Source organism: Cibotium barometz, chromosome 57 (genome assembly GCF_041138505.1).
Source record: "Cibotium barometz isolate CiBa-2024 chromosome 57, ASM4113850v1, whole genome shotgun sequence".
In the NCBI taxonomy this organism is placed as follows: Eukaryota; Viridiplantae; Streptophyta; class Polypodiopsida; order Cyatheales; family Cibotiaceae; genus Cibotium; species Cibotium barometz.
This window is the reverse complement of record NC_141102.1, coordinates 32864738-32886011: the sequence shown is the minus strand read 5'-3', so window position 1 is coordinate 32886011 and position 21274 is coordinate 32864738. Positions and strand designations below refer to the sequence as shown.

Genomic DNA, 21274 nt, shown 5'->3' with positions numbered 1-21274 from the left:
GGTGTAGCAATTCCAAAAAGCTGAACGCGAGGAAGGAGAGTCAGTGAGAGACTTTATTAGTCGACTAAAGCCTCTAAATTCTCGCTGTACTCCCGATGAGCGCTTCAATAACAACCAACTTCTTGATAGATTCATCCGAGGATTGCGCCACGAGGACATATACAATGGCCTAGTCATTAGAAGTCTTACGACGTGGGAAGCAGTCGCTGGCAATGCAATCCAGTTAGAAGACAACTTGATGATTGCAGGTAAAAAGGTGTCTTCGGAGACACAGTCTGTTAGCTCGCAAGTATCTGGGCACGACCCAATGACTGTAAAACCTATTGCCAAGGAGCCCAAGATATCCGAAATGTCTATAGCTGACCTTACTAACACTCTCCAAGAATACTTTAGGGGTAATCGAGCTCCTCAAAATAGCCATATGTATCTAAGAAGAGAGCAACAATGGTATTCGATTTGCTTCGGACCACATACCACGAGTGAATGTCCCACATTCAAAGTTAAATTCAACGGGACTTGCAATACATGTGGTAAGTATGGCCATCAATCTAAGGATTGCCTAGTACTTAAGCGTATGTTAGCAAATCAGGCACCACTAGCCTGGTCAAACGCACCTCAAGTACCCGCACGGATACCTGCACCACCTGTCGAGCAACCGTCACAACACATAGTTCCAAGGAACCCAAATTTAGTCTAGTCCGTGCTGTTACCACCGCCAGTGCTAGGACCACAACCTCCGCATCCGAGGGTTACTCCTATAAACCAGATGGGTTGTGAGTCACATAGTGCGTGTGGGGATTATGAAGAGGATATAGATCCCAGTGTTCCATATGGGATTGATACGTTTGAAATGACTCCCCAGTACTACATGGAGGATCATTTCGGGCAAGTCAAGCCTGTATATATCAAGCGGCTGCTCTCGCCACAAGAGGGCAAAACCTTAATACCTTTGCCAGGAGACCACCTCTTCAATGCTACGATTGTGGTGGACCGCATCGTGTAGCGGAGTGCCCTAATAGGCTACAAAAGATTGCTACGCCAATGCAACCAAATCAAGGGAGTACGTCGGGAATGTCCGTACTTACATGTAATCGTTGTGGCATAGATCATTTGATTGCTCAATGTCCACATAATCCAAGTGCACCCAAGATTACGCCATTGAATTTGGTTGAGGTCACCAATGAGACACTAGGAACCACACGTGTTGTACCCGCAAATGTAGTCACACAGTCAATGCTTCAAAATCAAAACTACATTCTTGAAGAGAGATAAGGACACCCCATGCTTCCTTCACACACAAGAAGCAAGTCTAGAGTTCATCACTTAGCATATCCTCTCCCTTGTTAGCCACTCTACTCCCTTAGCTTCTCAAGCAGCCATCTAAGCTTCTTCCACAGAAGTGCACGGTGTGGGAGGCTGCCATCTTTGTATTCTTGCCCCTTTTGATATACCATTCTCTCGTATCTTGTCTACTACTTTTGCATAAGCTGTTATTTTCCACATAAAGATCTTGTTTGTGAGTGTTCTTTGTCTAACCACACTAGTAAGAGCTTTTCTTATAACATGTGTGCACGAGTTTGTCTTCTAACATATAACGGTTGTATGTAAAAGAGAAGCGAAACGTTTAGTTTGTTTTTAAATACTAAAAAGAGAAGTGCTTTTCTTAAGTGCTTTTGGGCAAAAACTATAAATTCAATTCTTAAGACATGTAAAAAGACAAGAGAGCTCTCTAGCTTTGAGAACTTGTACTCAAGACTACTCCAAGGAGTTTTATCTAGTATAACTCGGGGGGGGGGGGGGGGGGGGGGGGGGGGGGGGGGGAAGCGGGGCGGGGAGCGGGGGGAGGATCGGCCCAAGACTATTTCGATCCCTAGTGTTGTGTCTTCTCTCTCTACTCTCTCTCTCTTGTTTATTTTCAGATTTTCTAAAGGTTTTATGCGTGAAATTGTTGTTTTCTTTAAGATAAGCTAAGTACCATTATAGTAACATAAAAACGTGTTTCGCTCTCTCGAAACGGCATGAAACGTTTCGAAACAAAACGAAACCTGTCCATCGAAACGGCGTTTCGCCCAAATATAAAGTGAGGTCAAAAAAACGGGTGAAAGCTTTTTTTTTTGGAAATGTGTTTTTTGCAGTCGTTTTCGCTCATGTTTGCTGCCCATTTGTCACTTCGCGCATCCCATGCTTCTTCCCAACTGTAGCCCGTTGTTCCATCTCTTCTTCTCGTCCACTCCTCCTCTTCGCTCCTTGACTTCTTCTTCTCCACGCCTCCTCTTCCTCTTCCCTTTTCCTCTCTCTCTTCTCCTCCTCTTCGCCCCACTTCTTTCCTCCTCTTTCTCTCCTTTTCTTCTCACCTCCTTCCCTGTTCTCCTCTTCCCTTCCAACTTGTTTCTTTCCTTCTCTCTATCTCTCTTTTTCTTGTCCAAATTTTGAAAATACCCAAAAACTTACTCCCAAAATAATGAATTTCATACCCACTAGTCCCAAAAAATGCATCTTCATCTTTTTGTTGGCTATGTTATAAATTTGATGTGTGTATATAAGAAGTGCCATTTCGAAACCTTTGCATTTCGTCCAAAACAGACGGAACGAAACCTTAAAAACGACGAAACGTTTCATGTTACTTTGGAACCCATTCCATAGCCCTTACGAAGGTTTGTTTCATCATTTGCATAAAGTAGTAGGGATGGGTATGCCTGTGGACCATCCCCGCCTAATCTTTCAATGAAGCTCGAGAACTCATCAATGTAGAGGCCAAAAAGTATGGGTGATAAGAGGGCAGCTCCGTTTCATCCCAGTAGTGTTGGAAATCTCCTGTGATGTACCTCTTGGGACTCTCACTCGCCCAGTGACGAACTCACAGAGGGCGATGATGCTCGAAACCATGTCAGATAGGACTCCTATCTCCTGTAGACGTTGGAGGCGGCGGGCTTGGGGTGCACTATCAAAAGCTTTGCGGGAATCCACAAAGCAACAGGAAATCCTCCGATGTCGTGCTCTACCCTCCTCGACGATGGCACAAAGGGTGAAGATGTGGTCAAGGGTAGAGTAGCTCCTTTGAAAGCTTGCCTGTCATGAGGCTTTGCATCCCTATCTCTCTGCAAATGAACTCAGCTCCGCCTCTAGCACCGTTCCATAGAGTTTTGCCAATGTGTGGCCCTTAGTTTTGCCGAGGTCGACGGTGAGGTCTCTCTTGTCAGAAAACCACTGTAGCATATCCAAATGCCGCTTCAAAGTCTGAGATCAAAACAATGCCGCTTCAAAGTCTGAGATCAAAACAATGCCATTTGCATACAATAGAATGTGGAGCCAATCGTGAGCGTGCACCCGCAAATCTCCACGAAGAGTTGAGATCTCATCTGTCATGTGCATTAGTTAAAGATCAAGAGGATCCATTTGTCATAGTCTGCACGGCAGCAAGGACACAATGGTGGATTAGCATGAGCTTCTCTTGTCCGATTGCAAGTAGAGGGCTACAGAGATCTTTTGTATGCATCATGAAGTTGTGAATCGACAAGATCATTTGCACGAAGCTATGAATCAGCAAGATCATTGTATATATAGCATATTTTGTCAATATAGAGTAGATTAGGTCTATCGCTCCTTCTCTTTTGTCTTTGCTAAACATAGGATTAGCATTAATCTTCTTTGCTTAGCATTAATCATGAACACGCTTTTGCAATGCATTTCACATTGGTATCAAAGCCTAGGTCGTCTTAGAACAATCTTTGGCTTATGTTTTGTGCACATTGAATTAGAGTTTTGGAAATTAGAACGAAGAAATGGTTTGATCGCCACCTGAAAAACAAGGACATCGAAGTTGGGGATAAAGTTCTAATGTATGGAGTGCGTTACGAAAAGAAGAAGCTAAAATATGCTAGTAAGGGACCGTACAGAGTATGTGAAATTACCCCGCAAGGTACCATCCGAGTGGAGACTCTCGACGGAGTTGAAACCGTTGGATTCCTCAATGGGAGTAAATTCAAAAGATACTATGACCCCCTAAGCCAAGAGGAATTACATGCAATCCATCAGAAGAAGGCAGCTAAAGAACAGGCTGAGCTTAAGAAGATACAAAAGAGAGTTGACGCTAAAGAACGTCAGCAGCGTGTTAGGTGCCAACGAGAGGCCAACTTGGAGATTACGCAAGCATTTTTCGAGGAGGCAGAGGAGGATTCACTAGAATCTGACCCGCCTCTACGATACCCAATTGAGCTACAGAGTCCTTACGAGAAGGTGCTATATGATGCATTATTGGATACGGGAACTCAACACAATTTGCTGTCATATGGAGTGTGGTGTCAACTTGGAAAACCACCCTTATCCAAGAGTACCATCCAAGTTAAGGGTATCAATAAGAAGAAAACCACTGTCTCGGGAATTCTGCACACTCCTGTTGCCTATGACAAGGGGACTGTGGTTCAAAGCTTTTTGATTAAACGTGCTAGTATCATGGAGGAAACTGTAAACTTAGGGCGCAAATGGATGTTAGCCACCAAGTGCAATATTGATTGGGCAACCAGGTGAGTTACAACGCAAGAACCAGCTGACCACTCAGGGTCCCGCACCTAAGCCATCAACTCTGGACAAAACGCTAGATAAGGAAAAATCACAGAGTCAAGTGGCTACACCATCTTTGATTGTTTGCCACCCCTCTAATGCTTCAATGCCAAGAGTGGAGATAGGCAGTGTGGTCCCCAAGACTCCGCTTACTTTACCGAAGAGTACATACAAATGGATCCCAAAAGCTTCGTTAACGGCTACCTCTACTGCTCAATCTCGTTCAGACAAGAAGCCTCGTAGTAGGAAAGCAGCTATCCGCCCTAGAAAAGGCAAGGTAACATCACGTTGGATTCCTAAAATATTATTAGCGGCCCAAGGGTACTACGAAGGGAATGACCAGATTTGGGTCCCTAAGCGTAAGCTGAATTCCTCTGCATCGCCTGTAAAATCTTGTAAGCCAAATGTTGCCACCCCAACGACAATTCAAGACCGTTGTAAGGGAAAGGTAACGAAGTACCTTACACCACTTCTTCGAGAGCTAGTTTGGATTCCCAAACGATATCAATCGATACCACCTAGCTCAGGAAGGGGGGAGTCACAGGAAGCTTCTAGCTCCTCATGCCATTCACACGTTGATATAGAAGTTTCTGCACGCTCTACACCTACCCTTGTCAATACCCACCAAGAAACCAATCAATCTACGTCTCCCCTTGTAAATGTATCGTCGGAGGTCATATCCTCCGTTCGTTCGTGGGAGCGTACACTACCATCTCTGGAACTTGACGTGGCCACAAGGGTCATAAAAAGCTATCTGTCCACATCACCACCTATAACCCACCACCTATAACCCACTGGACAAATTGGTTCCAAGGAGCTACAACATCATTGCAAAAAAAATGATCTACCCAAGGAAGGGGGGAGCATGTACTCACGTTCGACATTCTATTGCTTCCTCCCTAACCTTCTCCCCTGACCATGTAACTCCCAAATACGACATACACAACTGGACAAATTGGTTCCAAGGGGCTACAACATCATTGCAAAAAAAATGATCTACCCAAGGAAGGGGGGAGCATGTACTCACGTTCGACATTCTATTGCTTCCTCCCTAACCTTCTCCCCTGACCATGTAACTCCCAAATACGACATACACAAAAAAGAAAAGAAAAAAAAAATAGTAAAAAGAGCAAGAGCACATTAAGAGGAGAGTTATCCGCACACAATTAGAAACAAGATTGACATGTCTTCATGAACCTACTGATGCTATATCTGTGTTTGCAGATATGGCAGATGCACGAGCATCACACTTCATCCACTCCCACCTTTGGTGAGAGGTATCATCTGTACCTTTCTCAGATATTTCACATGTGCTATCCTGTAATTAAAACCGAATTGGGCCATATAGATGTACTAGCCAGCGAGGAAAATGTTGAGGAATTAGAATGGCTAATTCGCCTATTGACCACGACTGACTCCTACTCCGTAGAGGACGTATCCCCGATAGCCCAAGTCTTTACTTTTCCACAGGATGACTATCCTCGCATAGTTACATTCTTGACGAGTCTATGTGGATCGGAGGGCGAAGAAGATATATCTCACGATGAATGGACGGATGAGACTCATGGCACTACCGAGGCTGAATGGGGTTAAAGATTTGGATGCTACAGATTTTGGTCTTGATGATATGGCTTTCTTGGTTGACATAGATGATAGTCTCCTTGATGGCATCACTGGTAGTAGCCAAGCATGATATCTCCTTACTATTTGCATGTCACCTTGAGGCTTGGACTCTAGACTTGGGTTGTTTCTTTTATCTAGGCCGTGGGCCACATTTTGTGCCTTTTGTCACTTATGTCATGTATGATGTGGGCTAATTTATTTTGACTTTTGAGATCTGTCTAGTGTTAGTATCTAGCCATGCAAATTGTGTGGTGCACTAGACTTTAGTCTCTAATTTGGTTATATAAATGAGCATTGTATGTTAAGATTTATTGTCATTTCTAGTAATTATCTAGGTCGTTTGTAACTTGGTTGAACACAATGCTAATCAATACACTTAAATACACTAAGATTTGAAGGACACTTGCTCAAATACAAGAAGTAAATTGCTGAATTGACAAGAGGCACACAATGAGCCGGAACGGCCAACCCCCCCCTTGAGTAAATTGTATTACTATTGGAGAAATTCAATACATAGTTTCACGGGCATCCATTGCCAAATCCTCCATGCCAATGCATATGAAATTCAGCATTTAGAAAACAATGGTATGTCGATCACGAAGGAGCTGCCTTGATGCCCGGCCCGACTTCAGTGCCCATATTCTCTACCATTGGCTCTATGTTCTACCAAGCAAGGTAGCAACATCTTCAAGAGCACATAGGACAAGAGAAATACTACACAGGGCGGCTAAACAAGGAGTCCTGCCCTTCTACTGAGTAAGTAATGACAATACGTTGTCCAATTACCTTACCAGTCTTCGTAGAAGTTGTTGCAAGCGGAAGCCTTCGCGTTGGAAGCTTTAGAAGTGTTGATATCTTCGATTTGCCGCAATCCTTCGCGACAAAAGTCTTCAAGAGGATGAAGGGAACCTTGGGAAAGTTTCCCCTATGGTTCAACTTGAGAAAGGAAGGCTGAAATTAGGGTTTTCAGCAAAAAGACCAGAAATTACAGCAAAAATGAGAGCTGTTTTGCTGAATTTCAGTCATTGGGAGTGAGTAGGAGAGTGATTAGCACTTGGAAACACTCTTGGAAGCTTGGAAAACACCCTAGCAAGTTGGGTATGGCTATGGAGAGCTTGGAAATGGAGAGAAATGGTGGAAAAACAGAGTTTTCAGTCTCCAAAAATCCTCATGAAGAGAAAACACGAATTTCTCTTAATAAGTAAGTGAATTGGGGTCCAATCAGGTGAAGGGACATGGGGAGATACCCATTTATGAGTAAAAGGGGAGGATCAGGTCCTGGACATTGAGTCTTGTCCGCCTCGGGACTTCTGTGAGTGTGAACTTGGAAGAGGTCATAATTTATAAGTGACTTTTGGACGCCCAAACTTTAATGAAATGGGAACGCACTCACTTATAAATATTGGCTAAGTCCTAAGGGCTATTTGAGCCTAGATTGGGAAATACTTACCACCTGTTCACATGCCACACAACCATGTCAGCAGACAGTTTCACACGCACGGTTCACGGGCGGGCGTCCCCTTACCCGGAACTACACATAGGTCATGCAGGCATGAAAACAGCATGCAATTTCAGTTGCAGGCAAGCACATAAAGATGCTATGCAATGCAGCATTGGCATGAGCAATTTCCGTTCATGAAACCATATAAGACCAGGCAAGTATACGCAATACCAGACCTAGTGGAAAGCCAATCCTCCAGGCGTTTCCGGGCATGTACACAAAGGCACAAGTCCAAGCGGAAAGCCAAGTCCTCCAGGCGTTTCCGGCATGTACACAAAGGCACAAGTCCCAGCGGAAAGCCAAGTCCTCCAGATATTCCGGGCATGATAACATCAAGTCCCAGCGGAATATCATATCCAACTATACAGCATGACACGTGACAATCACCTGCATAGGCATATTCCATAAGCCATGGACACTAATCCAATATGTACATAGTGTGAAAGCAAGAGTGAACCATTCGGGTGGCCAAATGGTGACATCGTTCCTTGTTTCCGTTCCCCCTTTTTCCCGTTCTCGTTCCCCTAGTGGTGCTTTCGTTCCGTTCCCTTTCCGTTGCTACTATGCTTGTGGGGCCTGACATGGTGTACATGTATAGCTCATGGAGCCTGACATGATGAAATTCTCTGGGACTAGCTATATTGGAGATCTTTTGTATTTATGTTCTAGGAAGGTTCCGGAAGGATCATGAGCCCTAGACATTTTATCGGATACAACGGAGCAGATGGGTATTTCTTCCGGTCTAGCTGCACTCATGTGTGTGCATGACTTTGATTTTATCTTTGGATGACTTGTCTTGTTTACCTGGACAATGCCTGAGATTTCTGTCTATGTTGTCCATGGGGTCGAGGACGCCTGGGCACCCTATGGACGTGTATGTCCACACCTGTTTGGGATTGACAGGTGGTCTACATGTGTTTTGCAGGCGGTAAGTATTCCCAAAAACTCAATTTACAGCTTTAAGAGTTCACATGCTAATAATTATTGGTGCAAGTTCACACTCGCTTATAAGTGATCGGACAATTTATAAGTGAGTACACATTGAGCAGGACTTATTTAATACACGTGGCGGCCAAAAGCTAGGCATTGGACAATATTTGGGCGTCCTTCAAGTAGGCACCCCCTTCTGGACCAAAAAAGCACACGTGTGAGCTATTTTCAAAAGAGAAGCCCTATTATGGGAGAAAAGTCAAGTTCTGGGGTAGACGGATGCTTTTCTGGGTCGACTGTTTTCTCTCTGTTTACAACTTGCTGCAACCATCTATCGCGACAAAAATCTACCAGGTGTCAATAGAAGGCTGGCCGACTGGGATTCTCCTACTGCTGGCGGGCTGTTTACAAGTCTGAAAAGCTGCTAGCCAGGGCATATAAACAAGAGGAAGACCTGGTTGAAGGGCGGGGAACAGATCCTCTACTGTTTGAAGACCTTCTAGCTTGTGTGCAGCTGCTGGTCGATTTCTTATGTGGCTACTGAGGGCTAGTTGACTACTGTCGAGCTCTATGAGCCAAACAAGAAGAAGACGATGATGTTGAGTTGTCCCGGGCTAATGTGGGAGTGCTATGTGCTGTCCATAGTTGTCCTGCATGTGCTTGATGCCGAGAATGCTCACTTGTGTTGAGAATTGTCAGCAAATTCAGTTTATGTTATGTTTTCTTGTTTTCATATTGTATTGGAAGAAACAGGTGCAACCAGTGGTGAACCCTAGGCACCCGCAAAGTTGTATTGGAAGCAGACTCCTTTTTGGTAATCTAACCATTAAAGAGGGGGGGATCAACCCATCTTCTGGCCCCTAGTGTGGTGTACTGTGCAGATTTGTCATCTTGTTTTATCTGGCATGCTTATGTGCATAGTTGTTTCTCGTACGCGTACGAACAGGTTCGTACGGTACGGTACGAGTGGTACGATGCCGTGCGATATCGTACGGTATTTTTAGGGTTTTTCCCCCCCCCAAAAAGCCATTTTTCCTTGAAAATTTTTTTCCCAAATGCTTAAAAAAAATATAGAAACCTTGCTTTACGAAGATCCCAAATGCTCGCAATACTTCGCAACTTTTGTGTCCACTCGGTATTCCATATGGGGTTGTTGAGAGACCTAAAAAATTTGGCGAGGTAGACTGGTAGTGTACACTTGATTGGTAGGATGAGAGAATCTTGCTACATCACTTGGGGATCCCTGGTATAGGTAGGCTAGACAATTAGATTCTCAAGTTATGTACGAGGGAGAAGATTTGAACATGGCCATTTTGATCTATAGAGGAGTCCCTAACATTATCACCCTAGATGCACTCCTCGTATTTGTGCAAGGACGGTCCCTTAGTCATAAACGCTACACTGGGAGACATTTGGTATTGCATTACCCATCCAGGTTCTTTTTTGGAGACAATCGGGAGATCCAACCGGGAGAGACACATATCCATGTTCTGGTTCCTCAAGCACTGTAGACTCCTCCCCTCCCAACCTTCCCTCACATTCAAGCTTGAAGCTCCATAGGTTGTAAGTGTAAAAAATAAAAACCGTATTTTATCGTACGGTATCCGAAAATTTCATATCGTACCAAAAATTCCCGTACGGTATTGTATCGTACGGTATTGTATTTTCGTACCGTGACAACCATGCTTATGTGTATTTTAAGATTTCATGATTGATAAGATTTTCCGTGTACAGTTGCCCTTCCATTTACAAAAAAACACTTATGAACCCAGCCTAAATAAAACAAACTAGGAGGAGACTCTGGATACCCCCTTTTTCCATACACAGCGCGGCTAGGCCGCAGGATTCAGATGCGGGAAGTTGATGGCACCCCAACAGTAGTACATTCGCAGACTCACAGTCACAAGGCTTCTCACGGCGTTTTCTCTCAGATTTTTGGAAGAGGCTCTCGAACAATTTTCGACCCTGAAAGATCACCCGCTTTCTTTGGTTGACGGCACACAGGAGCTTGGCGGTTGGCATGTGGTTGGCCATTGGTGGTCAACCAGCAGCGTGTTCGAGATGCGGCCACCCTCAAGAGTCTCAACGACACTGTCTTTGGGATTCACTGAAGGCTCAATAGGTTTAGCAACGGATTCTCCCCATCTTCACAATGGACAGGACCTCGACCCGTATCATTACATGGGGCACTGTCGCTTGGGCCTCAGAGGTTGAGGTTGTCAGGGCGTATGAGGAGGAAGGTGGGGAGCTAGCCCTTTAGGTCTCTCAGCTTTGCATATCGGCAATACCAATCGTCGCAGCCCCATCTACTGACCACCACTGGAGACCGGGCTCATGCCAGAGATGAGAGATTTGCAGTAGTATTGCAACTTGGCACATGTGGACAGCTAGATGCAATGAAGCCATCGAGGGTACCCACACTCCGATTGTGGAGTCTATCACGAGCATTTGGCTCGACATCATCCATACCCTCCACAGTCAGCAAGGGAAGTTGCAGGGTGGCTTTCACCACATGCGAAAGCGGTGGGAAGCTTTCTTGAGGCTCTGGCGGCCTGACCCTTTTCTCATCGACAGAGGTGGTGATCCCACTTGGAATTACAGACCACCTGTGTGGTTATTCCCCCCCCCCCACCCCCCCCCCGGGCGCCCGACAGGGTGGCTCTGACCACATGCAAAAGCGATGGGAAGCTTTCCTGAGGCTCTGGCGGCCGGCCCTTTTCTCACCGATAGAGGTGGTGATCCCACTTAGCATTACAGACCACCTGCGTGGTTATTCCCGCCCCCCTTCCCCCCCTTTTATGAGATAGCCTTCTTCTCATAGAGCCGCTAGCCAGAGGAGAAGTGCATCTTTCTCCACCTTTTGATCATTTGATCCCTGCCCTGTACATGGAGGCAAGTTTGTATCTAGTCCTTCGTTGTTGTATGTAGCCTTTTGAGGCTGTTTTTTATTAACTAATAGAAGGATCTTTTCCCTGGAAAAAATAAATAAATAAAACAAACAACCCAAATGTGAAATTATTCCTCTTCAATGGAAGGAGACACAATGAGAATCATATTGTATACGGCACAAAACAAACTCCCAGGGGAACCTTAGAAGGTCTACTACAAGGTCTACTACGGTTTCTCTCCAAAACTGAAAATTGAACATTGACCTTTCTAGTAAGAGAGCATGCTGGTGCCTTTTTGCATAAAGGCAGCACCTGAGGTTAGAATAGAATGCAATGATCAACTTACAAGACAGAAAGATCAACAAGCTTGGAAAACATGTCCGTGAGGCTTCCAGTCAGCTGATTATGACTAACATTCCTGCACAAGTAATAAATATAAAAGAGACATCTCGCGAACATTTCTATGGAGGAAAGAGAGCACATCAAATGCCTTTGTCACTTACAGATAAGACAAACTCGTCATGTTGGAGATTGAATAAGGCAGATTATTACCAAAACTGTTATTTCCTAGATTCCTGCATGCGACTTCACAAATGAATAAGATCATCCAAACTGGCCTAAAACATGTACAAAAGAATTCATGTGTTTATTGCAATGTGACTGTATTTGACATGTATTATCATGGCACATGCTTTAAAAAGACGGTGATGAGAAGCTTCCAGAACTTACAATGTCTGAAGATTGGGTGGAAGTTGATATGGTAAACTGCTAGAGATGAAATTGTTGCTGACATCCCTGAATTAATTAAGCCAAAAAATTCGAATTAAATTGGCATTTCACCAGGCAATGCAAGAAAGAAAATTCATATTGTTCAACAAGAGGAATAAGAAAATACTTGAAACTTACAATACAGTGAGAGAATTAAGCTGGGACAACTGGTACCCGAGCTGACCAGTAAGACCCAAACTTCCAAGATTTCTGTACAAGATGGCACTTGCAAAAATGTGGATTCAGTGACAGCATAACATAGATACATCGACCAATAGAAGTGATGTGGTTGTTATAGACCATAACATAGATAAATCAACAGGTAAGAGGCAAATGATGTATGCTACATAGAGAACTAGCATTGTTCCATGAGAAAAATAGAGATGGCATATGATCGTCAACAAACTGAGATGAGAAATTGTATGATCAAGTTGCACCACATTGGTCCATCAGCAAAAATACAGCTGAATCAACATAACATGATGCATGATGCAGCATTTAGCATTATAAAATAAAGATGGTGTATGATCTCATCGACAAATAGAGATGGCTTGTGATCATGCAACGCGGCACTTGTGCAATGCATTAACAAAAGGAGAAATTGATCATTGACATATGAAGACATGGGTTGATAAAGAACATGGATGTGGATGAATCAACTAATAGCCATTGATGTATGCTATGATTGAGGATGTGATGCAGCATGTAGCGACGAACAAAGTAGAGATGGTGAGGGGACCCACGTACAGTTGGGTCACTGCAGAGCCACTGCATTGTACACCTTTCCAAGATTGGCCGCAAGGATCTCCGTTGGTGGCCATCCACGATGTTAACTGGCTCGGAGAATTGAGACTGCTATACAGATTTCCAAGGGCAGATGCTGCCCAACAAAAACAAGAAGCAAACAACTTCCTCAACATACATATGGGCATTATTTTCAACATACCTGGGCATACTTTGACACGCCCTAATCCCTAAATAAACACAAAACCCTACTTTTGGCACAAGAACACGGCCCACATCCTCAGAAGGAACCCTACTCTATAGAGAGCATAACACAGTGGGCATGTGGAGAGCAGAAAAGAGCTGAAACACTCTTGAGGAGCCCCTAATCCTCTGGATGCAGAAATTCCTAATCTCTAACCCTCCTTTATCTGAGAAACATTAAACATACATTCTCTACGGCACGCAAGGAGATTAAAAAAATGGAAGAAGGCAGGCATTGTACCATCGCCAGAATCGGTGACTGCCAGAGAGGGCGGAGGTAAAGCGAGGACGAAGAGCAGCGCCAGATAGAGCGTGACCATAGCTGAGCGCGCCAAGCTATGGTGAAACGGGAAGGAATGTGTTTTCGCCCAAAATGTAAGGCTGTTCAAAATGCTCTGAGTGTTAGCTGCGTTGAAGAGCGTAGACAGGAAGAGAGAGAGAGAGAGAGAGAGAGAGGGAGGAAGTATAAGCTATGTGAATGCAGAGCAAGTGGCTATGGCAGGGTTAGCAAGAGAGTTAGTTGCCTGGTGTACAAGGGTGCTGCAGCAGGAATTAGTGTTGAGAGAGAGAGAGGGGGAGAGAACTTGGTGGTGGTGCCGTTGCACTTGAGAGGGAGACGTGTGTAATATATGGTGGGAGTAGCAATTAAAGGTTTTTTTCAACTCTAATTTGAATCTAAGAAGATCTCATCTCACATCTTTCAATGAAATCTTTGTATACATGCTTACATACCTATAGATACACACACTTATATATATTATGTATGTATGTATATCTATAGGTATGTAAGCATGTATATATAAATAGTGTGCATGTGCATGTGTGTGTGTGTGTGTGTCTTTGTGAGAGAGAGAGAGAGAGAGAGAGAGAGAGAGAGATTACATGTAAGATGCATTTATTTGAGAGTGAGCACACCTCACCACTCATCCTTACCATTAAAATTTAATCTAAAATTTAATTAATTAAAATTATATATATGTGTGTAAATCTATTTATGTGTGTGTGTGTGTGTGTGAGAGAGAGAGAGAGAGAGAGAGATAGTTTCTATGTGAGAGAGAGTGTGCGTGAAGAGAGAGAGAGAGAGAGTGTGTGTGTGTATGTGTGTGTGTGCATGAGAGAGAGAGAGAGAGAGAGAGAGAGGCTAAGAATTTCTATGTAGGAGATAGTTTGTGTGGGAGGAGATAGTGTGTGTTTTCATTAGTGTATGTGCGGTGTGTACATGTGTGTGTGTGTGTGTGTATGTGTTGAGATGGGACAGACCTAGAGAGAGAGTGTGTGTTTTCATTAGTGTATGTGCAGTGTGTACATGTGTGTGTGTGTGTGTGTGTGTGTGTGTGTGTTGAGATGGGGCAGACCTGGAGAGAGAGAGAGAGAGAGAGAGAGAGAGGTGTAATGAGGGAGGGTGAAAAGAGAGAGATAGAGAATAAAAAGTATCTTTTAATAAAATATAAATTAAATAGAAAACATATATGTTTATGTGTGTATACATGTGTGTGTGTGTGTGTTTTTATTTACATTTATATATACATACATACATATGTATGTATGTATATATATATATATATATATATATATATATATATATATATATATATATATATGTTTGTGTGTGTGTGTGCCTCGGGCTAATTAAAGGCGATGAAATATTTAAAAAAAACATAGTTCATCAATGCCCGCCGTCTCTCTCTCACCTCAGAAACAATAAACGACTCGCGCGTTCCTTCTATCCCCGAGCAAGCACAAGCACAGAGACAGAGAGCTCCCAGCAGAACCAGTAAACCTACGCAATCCCTAGTTTCTTCTATCCCTGAGCAAGCACAAGCGTAGAGACAAAGAGCTCCCAGCACAAGCATAGACTCTGCACCCAACATTGCATGCATCGCAGTAGTTCACTCTACCTTCTATCCCTGAGCAAGCACAAGAGGAGCGCAGACGAACCGAATGCAGTTGAGAAAAGAAAGGCGAGTGTTCTTTTAAGGAGACGAACGGAAGGTTGGTGCCATTTTAATCACATTATTTAGCGCCGATATGTTTGTACCATAAATGTTAGTGGGTTTGTGTCTCTATTACTGGTGCCTTCCACACCTTGCAGGCTAAGAGAGCAGCTAGCTGCATACTTCTGGCTTCTTGCAGAACACAATCGCTATTGAAACATTTCTGTTAGGCTCTCTCTCTCTCGGTGTGCGTGGGCGCGCGTGTTGATAGATAACAGGTTTTCAAGCCATATTTGTTTTGAGATTTTTAAAATTTTGAACCATCAAAGACTTCAAAGAGAGATCGGGCTTGCGCTCATACAATCTTTGTGAAGTATAAATTACCTTTGCATTGAGTCATTGAGTCATACTTGAGTTGTGGATGAGCTTCACATGCTTAAGAAAAGTTAACTAATGTATGGTGTTTTTTTCATAAGGTCGATGGCCACCGATGAAACACAATTGTTTGAGGATGTTTTGCTTGACGACGATCGTACCGCTCGTTTGTGCATTGCTACAGAGGAGTGTCGCAGGTTGAATGTACGATACCTCAGGCGAGGTGATATGATGGACCATTTGCGCAAAAAGCATCATATCAATGTAGATATTCCTATGTGAAAGGGTGGTCGTCCTCTAGGTCGTCGCACTCAAGAGGCCCCAAGAGCTTTGTACACAAAGCAATGTCGTGCGCGCTTTGAAAATCCAGACCAGAAGCTCAACAAAAACACGAGGACTCAAGAAGCTCGACTTAAAAAGAGGACTGAAGAGGATTGGGACGCAATGGGTGATGATGAAAGATCGTGCTTTGAAAGCAAGGATACTTACATTAGAGAGAAGGTCGAGAGTGCAATGCAAAAATACCTCGCGGGAAAGGATGTTCGCTTGAGTCGCATCAACAAGCGGATTGCTGAAGGCTATGAGAAACATGTGAGTATAGAATAATTGCTTTGGTTGGTAGTGCATTATATTCATGTGTGTTTGCATCATTTTAAGTAGTGTTTTCTTAATTTAGAGGCGCTTAATAGCGAAGGATAATGCAACGACATCCACACCCACCGCCAATCCTTTAAATGATGGATCACATGAAGTACGTGACGAAGTAGTCACTCCGGTAATACTCTCCTGATAGAGGCTTAATGCTTTTTTCTCATTCTTTTTTACAACATGGTAGAGGTTCTTTTATTGTCATTAAATTTATATTGCTCATTCTCTTTTGTAGGAGAAGTTGGCGAGCTTTGACGATCAAGGGCCACTTTTAGCTCCTATGAAAGAGGATAGCGCTCGTACGTTCTTCGAGGGAAGCCGAATCTTGTTCTCATTGCAAATCGGTGAGCCAATGGAAACTCCCCTTGCTACTCGTGCGCAAATGGCCAAAAAAGCGAAGGTGTGTTAAAAATAAATTCCTTTATGTAAACGTTGCTTTCATAAAGTGTAGAATGGATATGTATCAAATGTTTCTCTAATTTTGCATAGGTTGGCATATCCACAAGGCTTGGGTCTCCTACTATTATTAGTGACTCCCCTTTATCTAGCACAAGTGCTCCCATTACCGTGGTCATTGCGAATGGAAGCACAACTATAGATGCTAACTTAAGTCAACCTTTGAAATGTGATGATTTCATTAAGAGGTAAGGCTATTTAATAGAAGTCTTTTATCTTTCATGTGTGAATCATTTTCTACTTGCATGTATGATCATACGTCTTTTACACTATGTAGGTTTGAGAGTGGTCTTGCTATTCAGTTTGTGTCTCATGCATCGAATCAAGTTGTTGAGGTTGATGGTAGCCTTTTGGAGTCAATTGTGACTCAAAAAGCATCGACACGAACAATGAATTTGTGTCATATGTAAGTCTATTTTTTTAAAAAGGCTTGATCTTTTCCATATGCATATGTATATTGCACGGGTGTGACATCAATGAACCGCTTAATTTATAGGTGGTTCGAGAACACAATGCCAAGCCATGTCTTCGAAAAAGCATGGTTTTGTGACAGCCTTTGGTATGCCTTTATGAAGGCATGTCGAAATCAAGAGGCAAAAAAGCTTGATAGTTACTTTGGAGAGGTAGATGTGGCAAAGTACTTATTTATCTTCTTTCCAATTGTGGATGGGTAGGTCTACTAACTTAGTACCTTTGATGTTCAAACTATCTATTAGGATGCTTAATGGATTAATGTGTTCTTGTTGCTTCTCATTCTACAGACATCATTGGCAACTTTTTGTGTTGTACAACAATATCCATAAAAGGCTAGTGCGTTGTCCATGGGAGACTCATGGATTACTATATCTTGATCCACTCTCAAGGGTAGTGTCTCCAACTCATTTGTCATCTGTTTACAGGTACATATTGGCTACTTGTTTTGTTATCTTAGAACAAAAAAGACCTTTTTTTACCATCTACACCAACTATGCTTTTAGGGCTTTGCAAATCATGGCTTCACATTGCTCTAACAACTCATTGAGGGAGTTTATGGAGAGGCCAAGGAAGTCCTTGGATACCTTGGAGAAACCACATGTAATAATCCTGGCACCCTTGTGATCACTGACCATGCAAATTTGTATTGGTTCACTCATTCTTTGATTCTTTGGCAGGTGCCGCAACAGCCTAATGCTATAGATTGTGGATTCTATGTCATGGCCTACATGAAACGGATGATTGAGGGGGCATACGGCAAACGATCGAAGAGCTATGTAAGATGCTTCTCTTGAGTCTTATCTCTAAGTTTCACAATTAAGGAGTTGTACTCATTCGATTTTATTTTCTCTAATGTGTGCAGTTGACTAGGACCTGGTTCAAACATGAGGCCGTGGAGCAGTTGAAGCTAGATTTGGCCGCATGGGCGAAGAAAAAGATCTTGGAGATACAATGAGTTCACCTTCTTTTTGTCGGCATAGTTTTGGCTTCACATGATACTCATTTTGTATTGTGGCAACGATTTTGGGAATGATACTTTGCATTATTGCAAAGTTAGTTTGTATCGCGGCAAACTTATTGACAAACTTGGTTGTCTTATGATAAATATTTTGGCAATGATATTTTGCATTGTTTCTTATCTTCTCTTGTTTTTCATGAATAACTCTACTATGTTGTGAATGTGAAGTCCCTCATGCTTCTTTCTAATGTGAGTTGTTGTTGTTGGATAATTTCTTGGCAAACACAATTTCTTCAAAGATTGTGGTTCTTTCTTAATATTTAACTCTATTGTGATGTGAATGAGAAGTCCCTTATGCTAATTTTAATTGTCAGTGGTCGTGGATAAATTTTTAGCAAACACATTGTCTTTATGGATTGTAAATCTTCCTTGATGGAAAACTCCATTATGTTGTGAATGAGAAGACCCTTATGCTAATTTTTAATGTGAGTGGTTGTGGGTAATAGACAGACAATGGTATGTACTCCCTTTGTTCTCAAAAAGGGCTCCTAAGTAGATGAACATAATCCTTAGAGGGTATGTGAATAAGATACTCATGCTTGTAATCCTTGTGTGATCCTAAAGTGAAACCTATGTGAACCTAATGTGAACCTTGTGTGAACCATGTGTAAACCCAATGAACTCGTCATGGCAATGAGTCCCGAGAACATGTACCTTCGGGAAAATATTCATAGGGTTGTAAACTCTGAGTGAACCGAGTGTGAACCATGTGTGAACCAAGAGTGAACCCCATCAATTTATGGCAATGTGACCCGAGAGCATACAATTTTAGAAAAGTATTAGCAGGTAGCGAACCCTGTGGGAACCATTTGTGAACCATGTGTGAACCCAATAAATTCATGGCAATGTGACCCGAGAGCATGCACCTGTGGGACAATATTCACAGGGTTGTGAACCATGTGTGAACCCATTGTGAACCATGTGTGAACCCCATCAATTCAAGGCAATGTGACCCGAGAGCATGAACCGAGCATGAACCTTTGGGAAAATATTTACAGAGTTGTGAACCCTGTGTGAACCATTTGTGAACCAAGAGTGATTACCATTTATTAGATGAAGCACTTAACATCTTGAATAGCAAATTTAGCTCATTTATTGCAATCACGGAAGAAGGCGAACCGTTCTTCAAATCTTTGCAGCAATTTTTCTCCTTCCCGTAAACGTGTTGTTTGCTGTTGAGTATGTCCATAGATATTGAATCATCCGGAGTCAACTAAGAGAGGAGCAAAGGAGTTAAGTTAAGAAGTGTGCATATTACTATGCAAAAGCAACCAACATAGTACCTATCTCTTGTTTTTGCTTGAAAAACTCTAATAAGGTCCCACCGATGCGAGTGCCACTTTGCGAGTCACCAATGATTGCATGTACCAAGTCCAAAACAGATCGATTAATCTGTGCATTCAATAATGTGTACTTTATATATTGCCATAGTCTCTCCACAAGGTTTGTAGTGTCCACATTTCCATAATTGAAGAGACGACCAAATCTTGGCCATCTAGTTTGCCAAGGGCAATCACTCCCACACCAACCATTTGTAACATATCTCTGCACATTTGTGTTTAACTCATAATTTTGCAAGAGAATTTTGTAGTTAAGCTCAAATGCAGCTTCCATAGAGCTATTCAAAAGGGTACACATTGAGGAGTAGAGATGGTCTTGGGACTCCTTGGGAACCTGTAGAATACATTACCAAACATTAATGAAGTGTATGGTAACCAATGAGAAGCATTACATTGGAAGTCAATGAATACCTTTGGGAGTAAGTTCTCTACCCACGAAAAGGACATCCACACCTTTTTGATTTTCTTAGCCTTCTCTTGCTTCCTTGCCTTCGAGGTTCCCTGCCTCTATGACATGCATAGTCAATTACCTTTTTCTTTCCACATGAACTATTTCTGGAGCGAACAAACACTAGCCGTACTTTGTGCTCAATGACAATGTCATCTAGTGCTTGACCCAAATTAGAAACTGCGATGTTCACGTATTCCTGCTTTGCTAGATTTGTGTTCAACCTGTTAATACCATTTGTTCTAAGCGCTCTTTTGGAATCTTCACTAGCAACTACAGCTATGTAGAAGATCTTTTGCAAACTGTATTGGGATGCCTTGCCTTCTTATATCCATGCACCAGGCACTCTTGAGCATGCACAAAGTGTCATGAATATCACGGTGGGATACTCCATCTTCTACCATGTGACATTCTCTAACAATTGTGGCCCACTCATTTATATGGGATATTTTTAAATGTGGTGAAGAGACCAAGCATAGGTTAGAGCACCCATCTTCATTCTTTTCTAGTCCCATAGTTTTCTCCATCGCTTGAGATCCAAAGAACCTGTGCTGTCACATGCCTTTATCTCCTCTAATCTCGTGGAATCATTATTTTCAAGAGCTCCCTTCATTAAGTTGTAACTTGCTTTGTTGAAGGAGTAAAATCGTTGAGAAACATACCAATGTGGATCAAGCGGGAAAAAAAAATACTTGAGTTGATCTCCAAGTCGAGAGGTGGTCTTGGGGCTTCGCATGAACGGCCTTCATTGGAGCTTGTTTCAACGATATTGTCCTTGGATGTAGAGAGCTCACTGTTAGTAATACTATCATTGGATGTAGAGAAGTCAGAATCATACTCACTTGATTCACACCATAGCCAATCCTCAAATGACCACACTGGTCTGTCAAGATCACTGCTTGCAAAGAAAGATGCCATAACACACTCCTTGAATAGTTGATAACTTTAACCTTGCACTAGTTTACTAAAAAAATCCCATCATTGTTTAAACCAGAAGCCGACCCATTCACATCAAGATCACACAAGGTTCACACCGGGATGACATTGCTAATAGGTCACATTATACTCAGAAATAAGCCTCACCACTAAAGGGAGACGAAAGGGAGCTAAATGCCAAATGGGGATAAATGATCCAAAGGGGGTGATAAAGGAGCTTTAATTCAAAAAAGATGCCTTGCTTTAAAGTCCACACCCTCTTTAATGCTGACAAAAGCGCGTCCTGACCCCCGCCGCCGCCCCTAGTTCACACAGGGATCACAAGATGGGATCACACAGGGTTCACACTTGGATTTCACAGGGATTACACATGGATCACAAAATCCGA

At 42.8% G+C, this 21274-nt stretch overlaps 2 protein-coding genes across 2 annotated transcripts in view; one reads left to right on the top strand and one right to left on the bottom strand.

Annotated features, from left to right (window-relative positions):
* LOC147606663 (uncharacterized) overlaps nt 1–13838 on the bottom strand; it is a 62238-nt gene extending 48400 nt beyond the window's left edge. Inside the window, exons 1-6 of the mRNA XM_086791718.1 lie at nt 13499–13838; nt 13018–13150; nt 12409–12480; nt 12232–12297; nt 12006–12077; nt 11849–11920 (exon numbers count right to left, since the gene is read on the bottom strand). Of these exons, the coding sequence (XP_086647844.1) occupies nt 11849–11920; nt 12006–12077; nt 12232–12297; nt 12409–12480; nt 13018–13150; nt 13499–13577 (494 nt within the window). The 5' untranslated portion in view covers nt 13578–13838. The remainder of the gene's footprint in view (nt 1–11848; nt 11921–12005; nt 12078–12231; nt 12298–12408; nt 12481–13017; nt 13151–13498) is intronic.
* A 1834-nt stretch (nt 13839–15672) lies between these two features.
* On the top strand, nt 15673–18198 carry LOC147606662 (uncharacterized). The gene is made up of 10 exons (XM_086791940.1): nt 15673–16157; nt 16243–16341; nt 16450–16614; nt 16704–16858; nt 16948–17076; nt 17167–17340; nt 17432–17569; nt 17648–17744; nt 17822–17920; nt 18007–18198. The coding sequence occupies exons 1-10, from the start codon at nt 16011–16013 to the stop codon at nt 18097–18099; spliced, it is 1296 nt and encodes a 431-aa protein (XP_086648066.1). The 5' UTR covers nt 15673–16010; the 3' UTR covers nt 18100–18198.
* Nucleotides 18199–21274: the final 3076 nt, after the last annotated feature.